This window comes from Sus scrofa, chromosome 8 (genome assembly GCF_054392235.1).
Source record: "Sus scrofa isolate SSC_HxYL_T2T_F1_AM1 chromosome 8, Sscrofa_HxYL_maternal_Yorkshire_Landrace_v2.0, whole genome shotgun sequence".
NCBI classification, from domain to species: Eukaryota; Metazoa; Chordata; class Mammalia; order Artiodactyla; family Suidae; genus Sus; species Sus scrofa.
This window is the reverse complement of record NC_139390.1, coordinates 27,680,070-27,703,845: the sequence shown is the minus strand read 5'-3', so window position 1 is coordinate 27,703,845 and position 23,776 is coordinate 27,680,070. Positions and strand designations below refer to the sequence as shown.

General features: G+C 37.6%; 1 protein-coding gene and 1 long non-coding RNA gene across 8 annotated transcripts in view; one reads left to right on the top strand and one right to left on the bottom strand.

The window, feature by feature from the left end:
• ARAP2 (ArfGAP with RhoGAP domain, ankyrin repeat and PH domain 2) overlaps window positions 1–3,760 on the top strand; it is a 173,541-nt gene extending 169,781 nt beyond the window's left edge. For all 5 annotated transcript variants that reach the window (XM_013978574.3, XM_003128906.5, XM_021101091.2 and 2 more), the window contains one exon: window positions 1,169–3,760. In XM_013978574.3, coding sequence (XP_013834028.2) covers window positions 1,169–1,552 — 384 coding nt within the window. In that variant the 3' untranslated portion in view covers window positions 1,553–3,760. The remainder of the gene's footprint in view (window positions 1–1,168) is intronic.
• LOC106504613 (uncharacterized) overlaps window positions 1–23,776 on the bottom strand; it is a 96,993-nt gene that overhangs the window by 20,435 nt on the left and 52,782 nt on the right. The gene's annotated exons all lie outside the window — the stretch shown is intronic.

Genomic DNA, 23,776 nt, shown 5'->3' with positions numbered 1-23,776 from the left:
ATAGAGAAAAATAAAGAAGTGAGGCATTGCTCTTTAAACATTTCCTTGTACATCCTTAGTTACTATACTGTTAATGCTACTCAGTTAATACTGTTAATTGCCACTCAATTTCAATTTTATATTTTCACTTTCATTTCCTCCTCTCTCTGAAACATTTGTAATGTCGTAAATTCTCCTTGTATTTCTTTCTGTGCTTTGCAATTTTTTTTTCTTGTGTAAGGAAAAAAATGACTTATCCCTTTACACTCTTATACTGACCCAGGTTTTTTGGGTAACCTTTAGCTATAGCTCCATATGCACTGTATCCTCGATGCTCCATTGTTCACTCTTTCATCTTACATTTGATTAGGCTCTAGTCCCCTCTGAGAACCTGATGAGAGTTCTGCATACCAGAACTTGCCCAGTCACAAGATGCCATGTTTGTTAAGAAAGCGCACCTCTGTGTACCAACGCAGGTTGTGTCTCAATGGATTTCTGCTACCTGTAGGCACTTAAAGTTCACTGAATGAATGTGTACTCTAACTCACTGATACACAAGTGGCTTTTAATACATAACACTTTGTACCTTTCAGTGTTTTCAGAAATATATCTGTGGGATTCTAATGGGCATTATGTGGGGGAAAAGATTTCACTGGTCAAATACTTAGGGAGGAGAAAATAAACAGAAAAAGAAGTCAACCAGGTTTTTCTGCTGTAATATTCCTCAGCTTGTTTCATATGCTCTAACATACACTGTGAATCTCAAAGAGGGATCTATAGTATAGAGCATTTCCTGGACTCTCATGACCATGGAGACCACCTTTTTCCTTTATACTTCGGGTACAACACTGTAAGAATTACAGATGCATGAACAAGTGACACATCCAAGCAGGAGTGAATTGGAAGAAGCAAATTTGAAATGAGAGTCAATTCTGAATAACTAACTTGAAAGACATCTTTGAAGTGGTATGTTAAATGCTTGCTAAAATGAATTTCCATGGTCTACATTTCAGTTGATTTTGTAGCTCTGAGATCAGTCTATAAATTCAGACATACCACTTGTGCCAAAGTCAAGTTAGAACCTAAATCATAGAAATAAATTCTAATATAAGAAGCATCAACTTTTAGGGGGAAGGTACTCTTTCAACAAAATGTTGCTTCCCAGTAAGATGTCTTGTTTTAATTTTAGAGTGCAAGAGCAGAATTGGAAAGACTGAGGCTCGGCGCAAAGCATGAACTAGAGCTTGGGGATGGGACCTTAAAGGAGAGAGCCTCTCTCGTGGCTCAGTGCCTGGAGCACAAGGATGAGAAACTTCGAAATCGAACCAGAAAACATCGGAGTTTCAACTGTCTAGAGGACACGGAGACTGAGGTCTTTCAAGGGCAAGAGAAAAGCCATAAAGGTGTAAAGACATTGAGGAAAACTGAAGACAGGAATGGCAAAGCTACTTTGGACTCTAATAATAAGTTACCACCAAAGGTCATTGAAGAGCTTAGTGTGGTTCTACAGCGGTCAAGAATCCTTGCAAAAGAGTTACAGGGTGAGCAGATTGTGCAGAAGGAAATAAAGTGACTTGTCTTGCACATTTTTTTTTAATGTGTACAGTGTTTGCAAACCAGAAACCAAACTATAAGATAATTCATGGCTGGCTATCCTTAACCATTTAAAGAGCATTTAAAAATATGTATGTATATATGTGATAAGTGTAAGATTAACTGTTTTGGCCTGAATAAAGCTTGTACAGTTCAGCTGTATTAACCTTGTGTAGGAAGGCCTTGGGTCACTTGAGTGGCCAACCTTTTGAAGTAATAGTTGACCCTGAACATGGGGTGGGGGTTGGTATGTTAATCCTTGTATAATTTATAATTGACACTTTGTATCCAAAATTCTTCTGTATTTGGGGATTCAAACAATTGCAGATAATGTAGTATAGTATTTACTATTGAAAAATATTCACATAAAAGTTCAAACCTGCATTGTTCAAGGGTCAACTGTAGTTGTCTGTTCAGTGGTGTAAATTTATGAGCAGAAATTGCAAACTGTAATGTATTGTATAAAATGGTGTGTTTAAATGAAGCCTATGAAACTATATGTAACACATTTTGCACTTTGAGATACCTTGTATATAAAGTTACCATATGTTTTTAGGTTTACATAGGGTCCACCTGAGGGAAATGAAAGGGAAGAACCTTGAAAAAGGGGAGGATTTATTTAGTGGCTGCTTATCAAACAACACTGGGCTTTTAAAAAGAAGAAAAGTGTTAACAAATGTCTTAAAAACCAAGGAGGTCAGCTGAGATTCATTTCTAGTTCACTCTTAATCAACACTTGTTCATGAGAAACTGCATGTTAGGAAAAAAGTCTAGAGAGTAAGAATTTCCCAAGAGTAGTATTCAGCCAACAAACATGAATTATGGCACTGACCACACTTACTTAAGGCGTCAGTGAACCAGCCACAGTAAATCTCCATTCACTACACTTCAGTTCTTTGCAGGTGGCTGCTGAGAGGAAACTTAACACTGCATTGAAGAGACTGTGTGCACAGGACCCAGCATATATGCCACTTGCACTGTTGCTGTATACCTGCAAGTTTTTTTATTTAGAGTTCCTTACTGCCGGTATGGTACAAGCAACATTCATCATCGCAGGGTTTTGTTATTTTTTATTTGATTTTTTTTTCTTGGTATTGTTTCACTTTGTATGTTCATTTATTTTTAGTAAGATTGTAATGTCTTCTCTGCAAAGTCAGAATTATTGGAAGCATATAACATTTGGCCATTTGGGAGTAGCGGTTAGAGTAACTCTACTTTGGGGGGTTTCCAGTTCCCTTTTAGTCTTTTGTTTCTTTTTCTTTTTCTTTCTTTCTTTTCTTTCTTCTCCATATGCCTAATGACTGAGCCCTCTATTTTTGTTTCTACATGAAGAGCAGCAACTGACTTGGCTATTTTCTTCAGACAGATGATACTATCTAATTATAATTCATATTAAGGGCAGCACTTTTCATCAGATTCTTTAAAATTTTGTTAGGTCTGGTAAGGTCTTTTTTTTCCTCCACACTCATAACATGCAGAAGTTCTTGAGCCACGGACAGAAGTTGAGCCATAGCAATGACAATGCCAGATCCTTAAATGCTCGGCCACCAGGAAACTCCAATTAGGTCTGGTGAGTTTTGATTAAAGTTAGTAGCCAAACTGTATTCCAACCATTTCCTTTTTTTCTCCATTTTTCAGGTTGCTTATCAAAACTGGTCTGTATAAAAAGTCCCTTACTTCAGTCGGTCCAATCATAGTGCAGTAATATGCGGTTAAAAGCTATGAATTTCTTCATTGTAAAATACTGATCACTTGTATCTGGTGGTGATAAAATAGTTTACCACAGGTATGTGATATTTATTCTTTAAATCCATATAGATTGGAATTTTTTTAAAGAATGAAACTGCTGGTCAGTTTATGAGATAGATGGCACTACTGAGGAGACATCATTTACAGCAAGAAATCATGGTATTTAGGAAAAGATATAAAATAAACTTATTTCTAATAAATGACAATATGTTTTATGAAATCAGGAGACATGAAAATTATGTTTGACAGTGTTGGACAATGGGAAAGTTAATAGAAATTTTTAATATGCCTTATCTGAATACTTTTAAAACTTGAGATTAAAAATCTGAAAACTTGTTTCCCCTTCCTTTCCTGTACAATTGTCTCCATTTTTTCAAGTGTAAAGGCTAATGACATCTCATATATTTTGAGTAAAAATTAAAATTGTTTTACAAGTCCACCTGAATGTTTGACTGCTTTTCAAAATAACTACCTTCAACTTTTGAAAATACAGAAATAAAAAATTGCTTTTTCCCTTTTTTAAAAAACGTGAATTTAATACATACTTCAAACTAGCTATCATTTTTTCAAACACATCAGTAAGAATGTTCTATTTTAAATGATTACTATATGCATACAGGATACAATTTGATGGTACTATTCCATTTCTATAGGCCTGAAGTTAAATATTAGATATGGCTTTTAAATATATGAATTTTTAACAAATCACTATCTGGTAATTTATCAAAGTGGAACTGAAAATTCAAAACTAGGGGAAGGATCAAGATGGCTGAGGATTATAAGATGTGGTACTCACCTTCTCCCGCAAACACATCAAAAAAAACCATCAACATGTACAAAAATTCACACAGTATCTACTGAATGCTGGCAGAGAGCTTAACCCTCCAAAAAGGGCAAGAAACCCTCCATGTAACTAGGTAGAACAAAAGGAAAAAAAGAGAAAAGGAAAAGGGACAGGACTAGAACTCCTCAGAAGGAGCTGTTAAAAAGGAAAGGAAACCACACTCTGGGAAGTCACCTAACCACCAGGGAGATCAACCAAGATGGAGGGACCTCAAAGTCATGGAGAAGAGCACAGCAGCTGGACTGAGGAGGGCCACGTGCAGTGAGAACCTCACAGACCATCCATACCACTGCCCCCAGACACCACAGCATGAGGCACTCAGGTGGGGGCTGGGCACTGAGACTCAGGCTCCAGAGGTCAGTTAGAGGGAGAGGACTAACGTTGGCTGTGTGGAGACAGCCTGAGGGGCTAGGGAGGGGTGTTCCACAGGTCAGGAAGCAAAGCATCACAGCCAGTGGAACCTGGGAGGAGGTCTGAGCCCACAGGAGAAGCAAGGCACCATTGTCGAGGAGACTGAGATGAGTGGGTTGGACTGCCATAGAAATATATTTCCCTGTGCATGCATGGACTCTCAGAAGGTGGGGCACTTCTGGCTCAGGATACAGGAAGGAAGGTGCCACTTGTGTGGGCTATGGATGACAGTGCCTCTTGTGTGGGCTAAGGGCAGCAGGGGGCTAAACATGACACAGCATCTCTTGTGCGGTTTATAGGTGGCAGGGACAAGCTACAGCAGTCATCTCAGATACCAGTGGTGGGCATGGCCCAACACCACTAGGGATCCATGAACAGGCACTACCTGTGGCCCCAGTCACCTCAGAGGTCAACGAAGAGGAGGGCATTACAACTGAGCACCACCCATTGTTGCTCTCACTCCCCTGGGAATGCACCCACTCTGCTGCTGCCACTGCCAAAAGCTCCAGGCACCACCCACATCTGCCTGATCACTGTCACTTAGAAGCAGCCCATGCCATGTTCCCACAGGTCCTTGCCACTGACAAGGGCCCAGCAACCAGGCACTGAATACTAGCCCTTCCCATTGCTTCCATCTCCCTGGAAGCATTCATGGCACCCTAAAAATAGCCCTCACAAAATACTCAGGGGAACTCATGTATATAATTAGCCCTCTAAGACTACAGTAGTTGTTTTCCCTAAACTCATCGAATAAGAAAAATATAAGCAAAATGAAGAAGCTGAAACCATTCTCAGTTAAAAGAACAGGAGAATTCTCCACCTGAAGGAGCAAACAATGAAACAGACCTCTGCAGTCTAATAGACACCAAGTTCAAAAAGGAAATAGTGAAAATACTGAAGGATTTAAGAGCAAGTATGAAGGAATTAAGAGTGAATATGAGCAGTAATGCAGATTACATTAGAACGGAACTAGAAAATATAAGGAGGAGTCAAGAAAAATTAGAAAATTCACCTGCAGAGACATAAGCTGTGTTAAGGGCACTGAAGAGCAGAAGGAATAATACAGAGGAACGAATTAGTGATGTGGAAGATACAATAATGGAAGTCACCCATTAGGGACAGAAGACAGAAAACCAAATGAAAAAACATGAAAGCAATATAAGAGGTCTATGGGATAATATAAAGTAGGCCAATCTATGCATAATAGGAATTCCAGAAAGAGAAGAAAAAGAAAAGGGGATTGAAAATATATTTGAAGAAATTATGGCTGAAAACTTTCCAAATCTAAAGGAAACAGATATCAAGATACAGGAAGCACAGAGGGCCCCAAACAAGTTGAACACAAACAGACTCACACCAAGAGATTTTATAACAAAAGTGGCAAAGGTTAAAGATTAAGAGAGGATTCTAAAGGCAGCAAGAGAAAAACAAAGACTTAACTATAAGTGAACCCCCATAAGGCCATCAGCTGATTTCGCCACAGAAATACTACAAGCCAGCAGAGTGGCAAGATATATTCAAAGTTCTAAAAGGGAAAAACTTGCAGCCTAGAATACTCTACCTAGCAAGAATATAATTTAAATTAGAAGGAAAAATAAAAAGATTCTTCAACAAACAAAAATAGTACAGCAATACTAAACCCATTCTAAAATAAATACTGAAAGGGCTCCTCTAAATAAAAAAGAAGAGGAAATAGGATGGAGGAAATAATAATTAGAAGCAATTGCTTAAATAAGCCAGTATACAGATTTAAAGGAAAAAAAAAAAAACCTATTGTAAAAGCCATGATAAACACAAGGAACAGCAAAAGAACAAACAGGAGTATGTTAATAAAGGACTTCAAAAATCATAAAATGTGGGGAAGGAAAGAAAACCTAGACTTTTTTTTTTTTTTTAATGTGTTTGAGCATATATGACTATCAGGCTAAAGCAAGTGGATACAAGAAAGAGTTAACATACTTTAAAAGAAGGCGATCACAAGTCAAAATCAAACATCACATTCAAAAAAAACTAAAACAGGGAGTTCCTGTCATGGCGCAGTGGTTAATGAATCTGACTAGGAACCATGAGGTTGCGGGTTCAGTCCCTGCCCTTGCTCAGTGGGTTAACAATCCGGTGTTGCCATGAGCTGTGGTGTAGGTTGCAGACGCAGCTCGGATCCTGCGTTGCTGTGGCTGTGGTGTAGGCCAGTGGCTACAGCTCCGATTCGACCCCTAGCCTGGGAACCTCCATATGCCGTGGGAGTGGCCCAAAGATATAGCAAAAAGACAAACAAAAAAAAAAAAACTAAAATGAAGAGAACACAAGCATAAAATAAAAGGAAATCCTCCAACCAAAAAAAAAAAAAAAAAAAAAAAAAAAAAAAAAAAAAAGAGAGAGAGAGAAAGGAACAAAGAAGAAACATAGAATAAACGGGAAAACAAGGTTTAAAATGGCAAATAAATACATATTTATCAATAATTACTTTAAATGTCAATGGACTGAATGCTCCAATCAAAAGACCAAGTGGCAGATTGGACAAAGAAGAACCTACAAGATGCTATCTATCTACAAGAGACTCATATTAGAACAAAGGACACATATAAATTGAAAATAAAAGTATGGAAAAAGCTAACTCATGCAAATGGAAAAGACAGGAAAGCAGGAGTTGCATTACTCATATCAGAGAAAATAGACTTTAAAATGAAGGCCATAAAGAAAGACAAAGAAGTACACTATTTAATGATAAAAGGATCCATTCAAGAAGAGGATATTAAAGTCGTCAATATATACATCCCTAATATAGAAGCACCCAGATATTATACAAATATCTGTTATCATACACATAGTAACTGACATAAAAGGAGAAAGTGATGGTGGAGTTCCTGTCATGGCTCAGTGGTTACTGAATCTGACTAGGGACCATGAGGTTGTGGGTTTGATCCCTGGCCTTGCTCAGTGGGTTAAGGATCCAGCACTGCCATGTGGTGTAGGTTGCAGACGCAGCTCGGATCCCGGGTTGCTGTGGCTCTGGTGTAGGCCAGCAGCTATGGCTCCGATTTGACCCCTAGCCTGGGAACCTCCATATGCCATGGGAGCAGCCCAAGAAATGACCAAAAGACAAAAAAAAAAAAAAAAAAAAAAGGACAAAGTGATGGGAATACGATAATAGTGAGAGACTTTAACACCCCACTCACATCAATGGAGAGATTCTCTAGAGAGAAATTCAATATGGCAACAGAGATCCTAAATGACACAATAGAAATGTTGGACTTAATTGACATTTTCAGGACATTACAACCAAAAAAAAAAAAAAAACCCAAAAATCAAAAAATACATTCTTTTCAAGTGCACATGGAACATTCTCAAGGATTGACTGGGGCACTAACCTCAGCAAATTTAAGAGTATAGAAATTATTTCAAGTATCTTCTCTCACCACAATGGCATGAAAATAAATCAACTACAGGAAAAGAAATGAGGAAAAACTGGAGTTCCCTTCATGGCTCAGTGGTTAACAAATCCGACTAGGAACCATGAGGTTGCGGGTTCCATCCCTGGCCTTGCTCAGTGGGCTAAGGATCCAGCATTGCCGTGAGCTTTGGTGTAGGTAGCAGACATGGCTCAGATCCCATGTTGCTGTGGCTCTGGCATAGGCTGGCAGCTATGGCTCCAATTTTGACCCCTAGCCTGGGAACCTCCATATGCCACGGGAGCAGCCCAAGAAATGGCAAAAAGACAAAAAAAAAAGAGAAAAAACTGACTACATGGAGACTAAACAACATGCTACTAAAAACCAATAGGTCAATGAGGAAATCAAAAGGGAAAGTAAAAAATACTTCAAGAAAAATGATAATGAAAACAAACCATTTGAAATCTATGGGATGCAACAAAAGCAGTACTTAGAGGGAAGTTCATAGTGATACAGAAAAAAGAAGAAAAATCTCAAATCAACAACCTAATCTAACACCTAAAAGAATTAGAAAAAGAAGTTAAAAAACACCCTTTCAGGAAAATGAAGGAAATCATAAAGATCAGAGAAGAATCAATAAAATAAAGATTCAAAAAGAAATAGAAAAATATCAATAAAACCAAGAGCTTGTCCTTTGAAAGGGTTAACAAAATTGACAAACCTCTGGCCAGACTCACAAAGAAGAGGAAAGAACTCAAACAAGACATGAAAAAGGAGAAATCTCAACAGATACTGGAGAAATACAAAAAAATAAATAAGAGAATACTATGAACAATTATATGCCAACACATTTGACAACCTAGAACAAATGACAAATTTCTAGAGAAATACACCCTGCCAAAACTGAATCAAGAATAAATAGATAGACTGAACAAACTTATCCTTAGAAACGAAATTGAAATGAATTGAAAAAGAAAATTATAGGCCAATGTCTTTGATAAGTATAGATGCAAAAATTCTCAACAAAATTTTGGCCAGCTGTATCTGACAACACATAAAAAAGAATATACACCACAACTAAGTGGGATTCATCCCAGGTTCACAAGGATGGTTGAAGCCACAAATCAATCAACATCATATACCATATTAACAAAGAAAAGTCAAAAACCACATGATCAGCTCAATAGATGCAGAAAAAGCATTTGATAAATTCTAATGTCCATTCATGATAAAACTCTTACCAAATTGGTTATAGAGGGGACATAAAATAATCAAAGCCATTTATGACAAACCTACAGCCAATATAATACTCAATGGAGAAATGCTGAAAGTCTTCCCACTAAAATCTGGAACAAGACAAGCATGCTCATGCTCACCATTTTATTCAGCATAGTAATGGCAGTCCTAGCCAGAGCAATAAAACAAACAAAAGAAATAAAAGGTACCCGTATTGGAAGAGAAGAATTGTGAAAATACTCCAAGCAAGTCACTCTATAAATTGTCACTTTGTGAAGATGACATGATACTATATATAGAAAACCCTAAGGACAACACACAAAAACAACTCCAAGTGATATACAAACTCAACAAAGTAGCAGGATACAAGATTAACAATCAGAAATTGGTTACATTTCTGTATACTAACAATGAAATATTAGAAAAGGAAGATAAAAATACCTTTTAAAATTGCACCCCCCAAATACCTAGTAATAAACCTGATTAAAGAGGTGAAAAACTTATATGCTGAGGACTATCAAACATCAATCAAGGAAATTAAAAGGATTCAAATAAATGGAAAGATATTTCATGATCCTGGATTGGAAGAATTAATATTGTTAAAATGGGTATACTACCCAAAGAAATCTACAGATTTAATGCAATCCTTATCAAATTACCCATGATATTTTTCCATAGAGCTAAAAAAATATTTCAAAAATTTATATGGAGCCATAAAAGACCCAGAATTGCCAAAGCAACCTGAGGGGGGAAAAAATAAAAGCAGGAGGCATAATTCTCTCAAAATTCAGGCAATATTACAATGCTACAGTAATCAAGACAGTGTGATACTGGTACAAATACAGACATAGAAATCAATGGAACAGAAGAGAACACAGAAATAAAGCCATACACCTAGTGTTAATTAATCTTTGACAAAGGGACAAGAATATAAAATGGGAAAATGACAGTCTTTTCAGCAAGTGGTGCTGGCAAAAATGGACAGCTGCATATAAACCAATGAAACTAGAACACAACCTCACACCATGCATAAAAATAAACTCAAAATGCCTTACAGATGAACATAAAAGACACCACAAAACTCCTAGTAGAGAACATAGGCAAAACATTCTGACATCAACCGTACAAATATTTTCTTAGGTCAGTATTCCAAGGCAACAGAAATAAAAACAAAAATAAACCAGTGATACCTCATCAAACTTACAAGCTTTTACAAAGGAAACCTTAAAGACAAAACAAAATGACAACCTAAGGAATAGGAGAAAATAGTTTTAAATGATGCCACTGATAAGGGTTTAATCTCTAAAATATACAAAGAACATATACAACTAAATACCAGAAAACCAACAACTCAATTGAAAAATGGGCAGAAGAACTGAATGGACATTTCTCCAAAGAAGATATGTAGATGACCAACAGGCACAAGAAAAAAATGCTCAGCATCACTAATCATTAGAGAAAAGCAAATAAAAAACTACAATGAGGTACCACCTCACACTGGTCAGGATGGCCATCATTAATAAGTCAACAAGTAACAAATGCTGGAGAGGGTGTGGAGAAAATGGTAACCGCTTTCACTGTTGGTGGGAATGTCAATTGGTACAACTGTTATGGAAAACAGTATGGAAGTACCTCAGAAAGCTAAATGTAGAGTTAACATATGACCCAGTAATCCCACTCCTGGGCATATATCCGGACAAAACTTTCATTGAAAAAGGTATATGCACCCCTATGTTCACTGCAGTACTATTCACCATAGCCAAGACATGGAAAACACTTAAATGTCCATTGACAGATGAGTGGATTAAGATGTGGTATATATACACAATGGAGTAATACTGAGCCATAAAAAAAAAAAAAATAATGACATTTGTGGCAACATGGATGGAACTAGAGACTCTCATACCAAGTGAAGGAAGTCAGAAAGAAAAAGACAAATACATATGATACTACTTATATCTAGAACCTAATATATGGTGCAAATGAACCTATCTACAGAAAATAAAGAAAATCATGGACATGGAGAACAGACTTGTGGTTGCCTAGGGGGAGGGAGTGATATGGACTGGGAGTTTGGGGTTAGTACATGCAAACTATTGCACTTAAATTGGATAAGGGATGAGATCCTGCTGTATAGCACAGGGAAAAATATCTAGTCACCTTGATGGAACATAATGGAGGACAATGTGAGGAAAAGTGTGTGTGTGTGTGTGTGTGTGTGTGTGTGTGTGTTTGGGTTACTTTGCTGTACAGCAGAAATTAACAGAATATTGTATAAATCAACTATAATAAAAATAATAAAAATCTTAAAAAATACAAAACAAAATTAATGGAAGCAAAAATATGGTGTGCATATAACTACATTAGTTTTCAATTTTCATTGTTCATTTGACAAGTTTTTTTTTTTTTTTGGTCTTTTCTAGGGCCACACCGGTGGCATATGGAGGTTCCCAGGCTAGAGGTCTAATTGGAGCTGTGGCCACCAGCCTATGCCAGAGCCACAGCAACACAGGATCCAAGCCACGTCTGCAACCTACACCACAGCTCATGGCAATGCCAGATCCTTAACCCACTGAGCGAGGCCAGGGATTGAACCCACAACCTCATGGTTCCTAGTTGGATTTGTTAACCACTGAGCCATGATGAGAACTTCCCATTTGACAAAATTTAATCCTAAAATGTATAAAGTATATTATAAAAGGAAATCTTTTTGAAAATGCATCAAATTTTTTGGACAGATTGTAGTATCCAGCTATTTAAATGTTATATACCTATCATAATGATTAATGGAAGATAAGAGTGTATTTTGAAATATAACTACTTAGAAGTCAGCTCGATAAATAACTTGAACATTAAAATAATGTAGCACTAACAAATCCAAACTGTGGTGCAGCAAACTTTAAGGCTGCTTGCAAAGATTTAAGTTCTATGACATGAAGAAGCACTCTTCCAGCAGAGGGAAGATGCTGATGTTTCACAACACCCACTTGATAGAGAATATTGCTAATCCTTTCAAAGAATACAGGGAGGTCTTAATTTAAATAACTAAACATTCACTAAACTTGGAGAGACAAAAATCATTTTAATTTTCCTGGATAAACCAAACCATGAGCTGCAGATCAGATCAACACTAAGAATCCTCAGATAAAAGCGACAATTATATTGCATTGGAGAAATTCTCATCTTCTCCTCCACATAACTTCTATTGGTAGCAAAACTCTTGGTAAAATTTGTCTTCCTGACTTTTTTCCCTCTAATTCTCTCTTTGAAGACACTTCATTCAAACTTTCTCACTTCTCTATCATAATTGCTCCTTGCAAGGTCAGAACAACCTCACTGACCATTTAAATGGTTAATTTTCAGTCATCATACTTGATCTATCACCATTTGTAGCATCTTATACAGTTGATCACCCCTTCTTTCTGGGATACATTCTAAGATTGGTTTACAGGACACCATTATCTTTCCTCCTTCATTCATCTTCTCAGACCATCTACTGGATACAGATATCTATATTGTCTAAGTCCTAGAAGAATTCATCTAATCTCATAGCTTTAAATATAGAACATCTTCTGGCTATCCCATCTGTTTAAAATCAGTCTGGACTTACTCATTGAGTTCCAGACTGTGTAATTTACAAGTCCATTTGTGTGTCCAACTGTCATCTCAAATATACCATATCTAAAGCATCATCAAATATCTTTTTACCAGATGTACCTCCTCTGAACAACCCATATAAAACAGTTGCATCACCTTCTCTCCCCTTTATGTTTTTTTTTAACATCATAGGACTCACATTTGGTAGTTTACATATTTATTAATATATGTTTTAATGGCCTAATTACTTGCATTAGAATATAATTCAGCCAGTGCAGAATCTTAGGTTCACCACTATATTCTCCGTATCTAGAATGGTACCTCTACTGTAGACTATAGTCACTGCTGAAAAATATGTTAAAGAAGTCATGGTAATAAAGTATCTTGAAAAGCAATTATCCCATGAAGAGCTAGGGACCATGGATTTAAAAAAAAAATCTGTGCAAAGGCTATTGCTGAAATGAATAGGAATAAAAGTGGCAAGATTTTGAGAAAGTAGGAACATTAGAGATGTGAGCTAATACTGTACAGCTGTTTTTTTCTGGGGGTGTTCAGAGAATCTGAACACAGGAAAAGTTAAAAATATAATCTTGGTCTTTGATCAAATTGAGAGATGTTTTTGCAGACAGATAAATCTGCAGAGTTGTATACCCCTATGTTGGAAAAAGGGGCTAAATTAAAGCCTCAAGGGACGATGGTAACTCAGAGAAGGGAAGAATGAAAAACTGACTATAGCTAGTTTTCCTTTTAAGACATTTGCTGAATTTTGATTCCACATAGGGCAGTAGGCTAATAAGCTCAGCAGAAAGTCTTTAAGAGCAGAGTTTTTTTTAATAGGGTCATGGTACTAAGAAGATAAGGATTCAAATTAGTTTATTGCCATAGAAATGGTGCCTTGTGAACACACAGGTTCTCAGTTGGAAGCCTTGAAGACCCATGTGGTGTGCATTGGAGTCTTGACAGATTATCATCAAAATTGCTTCACAGCCTCAATTCAGCTCAGTCCATGACTGGGTCAAGTTGATCGGCCTCCTCTCTACTAAAACACGAAAAGTTGAACCCTCTCTTAAGAAAATATTGTCTAGAGACTCAAAATTTTTTCCCCACTGTCTGGCATTGAAAAAAAATTCAAGAGATAGAACCTATGACCAAAAAAGAAAGAAAAAATACTAGAAAACATAGAGAGGTCCACAAATGATCAAGATGTTGGAATTAATAAACAGGGATTCAATAACATATATGACTAATGTTACCACAAAATACAGGAAAAATGTGGGACAGGGACAAGACGGCAGAGGAGGACTCCACCTCATCACCTCTCATGAAACCACCAAAATTACAACTAACTGCTGAACAATCAGCAAAATAGACTGGAAGCTACCAAAAAAGTTATCCTACACCCAAAGACAAAGCCACATTAAGATGGTCAGAAGGGCAGTTTTGTGTTATCAGCAATCCTATACCTAGGGTGGGCAACCTATAGAGTAGAAATAAGTATATTACAGAGGGTGTTCCACAGAAGTGGAATTTTGAACCCCACATCTGGTTCTGCAGCCTGGAGGTCTGGCATAGGAAGGAGGTTCCCCCAGAGAATTTGTGTTGAAGGCCAGTGGGACTTGAGTGCAGGAGCATTACAGAACTAGGGGAAACAGAGACTCCACTTTTAGAGGATTCACACAGGGTATCACGTGCCCTGGGTCCCAGAGGAAAGTGGGGACTCTTTTAGTCAGGCCTACCTGCAGATCATGGCGGGTATCCTAGGAAAGCAGGGGGTAGTTGCGGCTTGCCATGGAGGCAGGACATTGGAGGCAGAGGTACCAGTAAATAATCATAAGTTTGAGCTCCCCTGGAGGCTGATATTTTGGAAAAATCTGGCACCACACAGGGCTGAGAAGCACAGGTCAAGCAATACAGGGTTGGAACACGGCCCCACTCATAAGCAGATAGACTGCCTGAAGTCCTCCCAGGTACACAGCTACCTCTCATCACACTCAGAGACAAAGCCCCTTCCATCAGAGGGACAAGACTCAGCTCCACCTACCAGTGGACAGGCACAAGCCCATTCCATCAGGAAGCCTACTGCAAGCTCCTGTATAAACTTCACCCACAAGGGGGCAGACACCTGAAGAGAGGCTATAACCCTGTATCCTTCAAAAAGGAGACCACACAAAAAGCATACAAAATGAAGAGTAATAAGAGCCATATGAAAGAAAAGAAAAAACCCCAGAAGAACAGCTAAGTGAATTTGAGATAAGCAACTGCCATGAAAAAGAATTTACAGTAATGATAGTAAAGATGATCCACAATCTTGGAGAAAAAAAAAAAAAAACTGGAGGCAAAAATCAGTAAATTTTAAGAAACATTGAACAAAGAATAGAAGATTTAAGGATTAAACTGGCAGAGAGGAAAAACACAATAACCTAAATAAAAAATACACTAGAAGGAACCAATAGCAGAATACATTAGGCCAAAGAATAAGTGAGATGGAAGACTGGTGAAAATCACTGCTGTGGAAGAGAATCAAGAAAAACAGAGGGGAGGAGAGTCTAAGAGAAATCTGGACAACTTTAAACTCACCAACATTTACACTGTAGGGTTGCCAGAAGGAGAAGAGAGGGAAAGGGCTTGAGAAAATATTTGAGGATATGGTAACTGAAAATTTCCCTACCCTGGAAAAGGAATCAATCAAATGCAAGAAGCCCAAAAAATACCATATAAAAAAAAACTTGAGGAATATACCAAGATACATATTAATCAAAATTAAGACAAAGAGAAAATATTGAAAGTGACTAGAGAAAAGCAACAAATAACATACGAGGAACCCTGAAAAGGTTATTAGATGATTTTTCAGCAGAAATACTGCAGGCCAAGAGGGAGGGGCACCCTATACTTAAAGTGATGAAAGAAAAAAAATCTATAATCAAGAACACTCTTAAATGGGAGTTCCCTGGTAGCCTTGAGTTTAAGGATCTGGTGTCACTGCTGTGGCTGGGGTTTGATCCCTGGCCTAACAACTTTTTTTAAAAAACTTTTTTTGTATTTTTGCCTTTTCTAGGGCCACTCCCGTGGCATATGAAGGTTCCAGGCTAGGGGTCTAATTGGAGCCATAGCCACCGGCCTACGCTAGAGCCACAACAACGCAGGATCCGAGCCGTGTCTGCAACCTACACCACTGCTCATGGCAACTCCAGGTCCTTAACCCATTGATCAAGGCCAGGGATCGAACCTGCAACCTCATGGTTCTGAGTCAGATTCGTTAACCACTGTGCCACAACGGGAACTCCAAAACCTTCTCAATGTCTTGGGCACAGCCACGAAAGAAAAAAAAAAGATTAAAAAAGAGAATACTCTACCAAGCAAGGCTCTCATTCAGATTTGAAGAAGAAAGCAAAAGCTTTATAGATAAGAAAAAGATAACAGAATTCAGCACCTCCAAAGCAGCTTTACAACAAATACTAAAGGGACTTCTCTATGCGGAAAAGAAAAGGGCACAGTGAGAAACAAGAAAATTACAAATGAAAAGCTTACCACTAAAAGCAAACATATAGTAAGTATAGGAAACAATCCACACACAAACGTGATATCAAAGACAGTTGTCATGAGAAGAGGAGGGTGCAAGTGCAGGATACTGCAAATGCATTTGCAATTAAGAGACCAAAAACTCTAAACAAGTTTGTGTATATATATATATATATATATATAGAGAGAGAGAGAGAGACTCCTATATCAAAACCCTAATGGTAACCACAAACAAAAAATAGATATACAAACATGAAAAAGAAATCAAAACACAAAATTAAAGACAGTCATCAACAGGTGGGATCAAGATAGCAGGGGAATAAGACCTGTTGCTCACCTTCTCCCACAAACACATTAAAAAAAAACCTATATGTAGAATGAGTCACAAAGAATATATACTGAATGCTGGCAGAAGACCTAAGACCTCCCAAAAGGGCAAGAAACCCTCCACATCACTGGGTTGAACAGAAGGGGGAAAAAAAAGAGAAAAATAAGGAGAGAGAAGGGAAAGAAAAAAAAGAAGAAGAAGAAGAATCAGGAACACATTAGCAGTCCTGAGAGGCAGCTTTAAAAGAGGAAAGGAATTTGTACCCTGGCAGGCTACCTAAGTGACAGGGAGATCATCCAGGATGGAGGGGAGAGGGGCAGAACCTTGGAGAAAAGCGTAGCAGCCTTTCAGAGGAGGGAAAAAGAGAGCTGTACAGATCATCAGTAACACTGCCCAGGACACCAAAGCCTGAGACAATCAGGTGGGGGTTGGGCTCTAAGACTTGGACTGCCTGCTGAAGTCAGTTCTGGGAAAAGGACTAGGGTAGGCTGTAAGAGACAGCATGAGAGGGCTAGGGAGCCCAAGGACTGGAGAGTGATGAGCCAAAGCTGAGGGAGCATAGGAAGAGGTGTGGGCCTACAGAGAAGCAGAGTGACCATGTTGGGGAGGGAGAGATGATGATGTTGGGATCACTATAAGAACATATTTTTCTGCACACAAGTGGGCTCTCTGGTGGAAGGGCACCTTTTGTGTAGGCTGTGGGAAATGGGAGGTGGGGGGCAAATCACAGCCATCTCAGACTCCTGAGGTGGGCACTCTTGCCACCACTAAAGGTCCTGTGAACAGGTACTGCCTGTGGCCCCAGTCCTGTCTGGAGTCATCAACTCCAACTGAACACCACTCATTGCCTTCACTTCCCTGGGAGAGCACACACCCTGCCATTGCTTCTGCCAAGGGCTCTGGGGAGAATTCCCACCTCCCTGAGGGTTACTGCCACTGCCCAGAGCCCTGCAACCAGGAGAAGCCTGCCTACCCCACTTTCCTGTATGTTCTCACCACTGGCAAATGCCTACAGGATATAAGAAGGGGTTAACATACTTGAAAAACAGGGAAACCACAAATTAAATCCAAACAATACATTCACAAAAACCTAAAAGATACACAAGTATAAAAGGAAATCATCCAATCACAAAAAGAAAAAAAAATTAAGAAAAAGGAACAAAAGAGGAGTTCCCGTCGTGGCGCAGTGGTTAACGAATCCAACTAGGAACCATGAGGTTGCAGGTTCGGTCCCTAACCTTGCTCAGTGGGTTAACGATCTGGCATTGCCGTGAGCTGTGGTGTAGGTTGCAGACGCGGCTCGGATCCTGCATTGCTGTGGCTCTGGCGTAGGCCAGAGCCCACAGCTCTGATTAGACCCCTATCCTGGGAACCTCCATATACCGCGGGAGCGGCCCAAGAAATGGCAAAAAGACAGAAAAAAAAAAAAAAGAAAGAAAGGAACAAAAGAGAAACAGACTCAATCAGAAAACAAGGTTGAAAATGACAATAAATACATATTTATCAATAATTACCTTAAATTTCAATGGACTGAACACTCCAGTCAAAAGACATAGAGAGGCAGATTGCCTAAGGAAACAAGAGCCTACAATATGCTGCCTACAAGAGATGACCTTAGGGCAAAGTATACATATAAATTGGAAATAATGGATGGAAAAAGACATTTCATGTGAATGGAAATGACAGGAAAGCAGGAGCTGCAATACTCAGACAAAACAGACTTTAAAACAAAGGACATCAAAAAGATAAAGAAGGACGCTCTTTAATGATAAAAGGATCAATTCAAGAAGAGGATATTGAACATGTAAATACATATGCCCCTAATATAGGAGTATCCAAAGACATTCAATGAAAACTAACAGACATAAAAGGAGATGTTGATGGGAATACAATAACAGTAGGAGACTGTAACACCTTACTCACATCAATGGATAGATCCTCTTGACAGAAAATCAATAAGGCACAACAGAGATCCTAAATGACAATTGAACAGACTTAATTGATATATTCAGGATGTAGTATCCAAAAAACAAAAGCAAAAAAACCCAAAAAACAGAATATACATTCTTTTCAATGCACAAGGAACATTCTTTAGGATTGACCACATAACAGCAGAAAACTAACTGCAACAAATTTAAGATTATAGAAATAATTTCAATCATCTTTTCTGACCAAAATGGCATGAAACTAGAATCAACCACAAAGTAAAAAAGTGAGAAAAAACTGACTACATGAAGACTAAAAAACACGCTACTGAAAAACCAATGGGTCAATGAGGAAATCAAAAAGGGAATTGAAAAAATACCTTGAGATAAATGTCAATGAAAACACAACCACACAAAATCTATGGGATGCTGGAAAAGAAGTTTTTAGAGGGAAGTTCATAGTGATACAGGCCTTCTTCAAAAAAAAAAAAAAAAAAGAAAAAAGAAAAAAAAACAACCTAACATACCACCTAAAATAATTAGAAAAAAAAAAGAACAAACAAAACCTAAAGTCAGCAGAAGCAAGGAAATCATAAAGATCATAGAGGAAATCAATAAAATAGTGATTCAAAATACAACAGAAAAAAATCAATCAAACCAAAAGCTGGATCTTTCAAGGGTAAACAAAATTGACAGACTTCTGGCCATACTCACCAAGAAGAGAGAGAGAATCCAAATAAACAAAGTAAGAAATGAAGAAAAAAAATATATCCACCAATACTGCAGAAATACAAAAAAAAAAAAAAAACATAAGAGAATATTATGAATAGTTACATACCAACAAATTTGACAATATACAAGAAATGGATAACTTTTTAGAAATATATAGTACAACAAAACTGAATCAAGAAGAAGTAGACAATTTGAAAAGACTGATCACTGGAAATGAAACTGAACATGAAATAATAATTAAAAGAACTCCCTACAAACAAGTCCAGGACCAGAAGGCTTCACCGGTGAATTCTACCAAACAACCAATGAGAAATTATACCTGTGCTTCTTAAACTTTTCCAAAGGACTAGAGAAGAAAGAACACTCCCAAAGTCATTCTATGAAACCACCATCACTCTAATACCAGAACCAGACAAAGATGCTACCAAAAAAAGAAAATTATAGGCCAGTATCTTTGATGAATATAGATGTAAAAATTATCAACAAATTTTTAGCCAACTGAATCCAGCAATACATAAAAAAGATATGCCATGACCAAGGCAGATTCACACCAAGTTCACAAATATGGTTCAACATATGCAAATCAATAAATGTCATATACCACATTAATGAAAGAAAAGCAAAAAAAATCACATGGTCATCTCAATAGATGCTGAAAAAGCAGATGACAAAATCCAACATCCACTCATGATAAAAACTCTTACCAAAGTGGATATAGTGGTAATATAGCTCAACAAAATAAAAACTGTTTCTGATAAACACACAGTCAATATAATACTCAATGGAGAAAAGCTGAAAGCCTTCCTGCTAAATTCTGGAACAAGACAAGGATGCCCACTCTCACCACTTTTATTCAACATAGTATTGGAAGCCCTAGACACAGCAATCAGACACACAAAAGAAATAAAAAGTATCCAAATTGGAAGAGAAGAGGTAAAATCATCATTCTATACAGACGACATGATACTATGTAGAGAAAACTCTTAGGACTCCACAGGAAAACTACTTCAACTGATTAATGAATTCAGCAAAGGAACAGGATACAAGATTAACATTAGGAAATCCATTGCATTTCTGTATAAAAACAGTGGGATATTAGAAAAGGAATTAAAAAAACCCCACAATACCCTTTAAAACTGCACCCCCCAAAAATTAAATACCTAGGAATAAATAAAATTGACCAAGGAGGTGAAAGACATACACTGAGAACTTTAAAACATTAATCAAGGAAATTAAAGAGGATTCAAAGAAATGGGAAGATATCCATTGCTTCTAGATTGGAAAAATTAATATTGTTAAAATGGCCATATTACTCAAAGCAATCTATAGATTTAATGTGATCCCTATCAAATTACCCATGACATTTTTCACAGAATTAAAACAAATAATCCAAAATTTATATGGAAATACTAATACACAGACTTGTCAAAGCAATCCTGGAGCAGGCTGGGGGTGGGGGGCGGGCGGGGAGCAGAAAGCATACATTTCCCAGACTTCAGACACTGTAACAAAGCTACTCTAATGAAGACAGAACACTCTGTAACACCTCACACAAAAAATAAACTCAAAATTAATCAAAGACGTAAATATAAGACCAGATACTAGAAAACTCTTAAGAGCAAAACATAGGCCAAACACTCTCTGACATAAAATGCAGCAGTGTCTTCTTATCCATCCACCTCCTAGAATAATGAAAATGAAAACAAAAATAAACAAATGGGACCTAATTAAATGGAACTTAATTAAAATTTTTGCATATTAAAGGAAACCATAAAAAAAAAAAACAAAAAGACAATCCACAGAATGGGAGAAAAATCTTTGCAAATGAAGTAGCTGACAAGGAAATACTTTCCAAAATATACAAAAAACTCATTGGCTCAATATAAAAAAAGATTTTAAAATAGGCAAATCTAAATAGACATTTTTCAAAAGAAGACCTAAAGATGGCAACCCCCCCCCCCACATAGCTAATTATTAGAAAAATACAAGTCAAAACTACCATGAGGAACCATCTTACACTACCAGAATAGCTTTCCATAAAAAGTCTACAAATAGGAAGTGTTGGGGAGGATATGGGAAAAAAGAGAACGCTCTTCACTCTTAGTGGGAATGTAAATTGATTCAACCACTATGGAAAACATCATGGAGTTTCCTCAAAAAATGAAAAAAAAAATACTACCATATGATCCATTAATCCCATTCACTCCTGGGCATGTATCAAGAGAAAACCATAATTCAAAAAGAATGGGATAGATTTATACATATAACTGATTTACTTTGCTGTTTACCTAAGATTAAAACAACTTTTTTTTTCTTTTTAAGGCTGCACCTGTGGCATACACAAGTTCTAGGGTTAGGGGTCGATTCAGAGCTGCTACTGCAGACCCACGCCATAGCCACAGCAACATAAGATCAGAACCACATCTGTGACCTACACTGAAGCATGTGGCAATGCCTCATCCTTAACTCACTGAGAGATGCCAGTGATCAAACCTGCATCCTCATGGACATTATGTCTGGTTCTTAACCTACTGAGTCCCAGTGGGAACTCCTAACAGAACTTTGTGAGTCAACAATATTCCAATAAAATTTTCAAAAATAAAATTGTTTTGATGTACCATTTGTAAATTAATTTTTAACAAATGACTAAGCAGACTTCCTTTGGAATCTGATAGAAAATGTTTAATAAATTTTGAGCTTTAAAAGAAAAAAGAAGATATATGCACCCCAATGTTCATTGCAACAATATTTACAATAGCCAAAATATGGAAGCAAACTAAATATCAACTGACAGAGGAATGGACAAAGAAGATGTGGTACATATATACAAGGGAATATTACTCAGACATAAAAAAGAGTGAAATAGTGCCATTTGCAGCAACATGGATGGAACTAAAGACTATCATCCTAAGTGAAGATAGTTAAACAGTAAAAGACAAATATGGTATGAAAACACTTATACGTGGAATCTTAAAAAGGATAGAAAATAACTTATTTGCAGACAGAAACAGAGTCACAGACTTTGAAAACAACTTTTTGTTACCAAAGAGGGCAGGTGTGGTGGCAAGGATGGACTCAGGAATTGGGATTGTCATGTGCCCACTGTGGTATATGGAATGACTAGTCAGTGGGGACCTGATGTATAGCACAGGGACTATACCTAATATTCTGTGGTAATCCATATGGAAAAAGAATCTGAAAAAGAATGGATGTGTGTATATGTATAACTGAATCATTTTGTTGTAGAGCAGAAATTATCAAAATATTCTAAAGCAACTACAATAAAATTTTAAAAACATATAGGAAATAAAAAATAAAGAAAATGCTAATTATGCCATAGCCTTGGAATCTATAACAATCAAATGGAATTTCTGGAGGTGAAAAGTATAATAACTGAAATTAAAAGCAAATGAGTTTACCAGAATAACAGAAGTGTATCAAAGAAGATAAATTAATTGGAAGATAGAGTAATAAAAAGAAGCTGTATCTAAACTGAACACAGAGAAAAACTGGTAGAAAAAAAAAAAAAAAAAACCCAGAAATGTGGGACACTGTGAAAAGGTCTAACATACAAGTAACTTTAAATCCAGCAGAGGAGACAGAAAACAAGGAAGAAGCAATGTTAGAAGTGATAATGACCAAGAATTTTTCAAAACTGACATGAGATGTCAATCGACATAGTCAATAAGCTATTTAAGTAAGGTAATTACAAAGATAAGTTCATATAATTACATTACAGTAAAACAATCGAAAATTCAACAAGGAACTCTATCAGAGTGTTAAAATAATACTAAATCTAAATTAACAACAAGAGGATGAAAGTGGCCTCTCACCATAGAAGACAAAACCTAACAGGAAATGGAACACAATTATTAGTGTGATAGAAGATACCTGCCACCTAGGAATTCCATATACCTTAAAAAATCTCCTTCAAAAATATGGTAACCACAGCTCCACATTCTGCAGACCCAGCCCACCCACCAACAAGCCTTCTCTAACCTTAGGTCCAACCTCACCCATCAGTGGATAGACACCAGTCACAACCAAACCAAAGCCCTCAGCTGGGAGATCTGACCCACTCCCAAATAGGCCCAGATATTACCCTAGAACTGGCTGAGTCCTAGCCCCACCATCAGTTCAGCAAGAGTTTCAAGAAGCCCTATGCAACATAACCAATTGTGTAAGGAAGCAGTCCCATCCACCAGTGATACAACACAGCTCTGGGATCCCTGGACCTACAACCAGAACCTGAGACCAGGCTCTACATCAGTAGGCTGGCATTAATTAGTCCCTGGATAGTCCTTCACCCACCAGTGGATGAACAACAGCACAGGGTTTCCTAGACCCTGACTTTGCTCACCATAAAGGCAGCACTAGGTCCAGGGTCCATGGGGTTCCACAGTCAGTGGCCTTGTGACCCAGTTACACAAACCAGTAGTCAGCAGCCTCCACACAAGGAACTGGAAACCAAAGA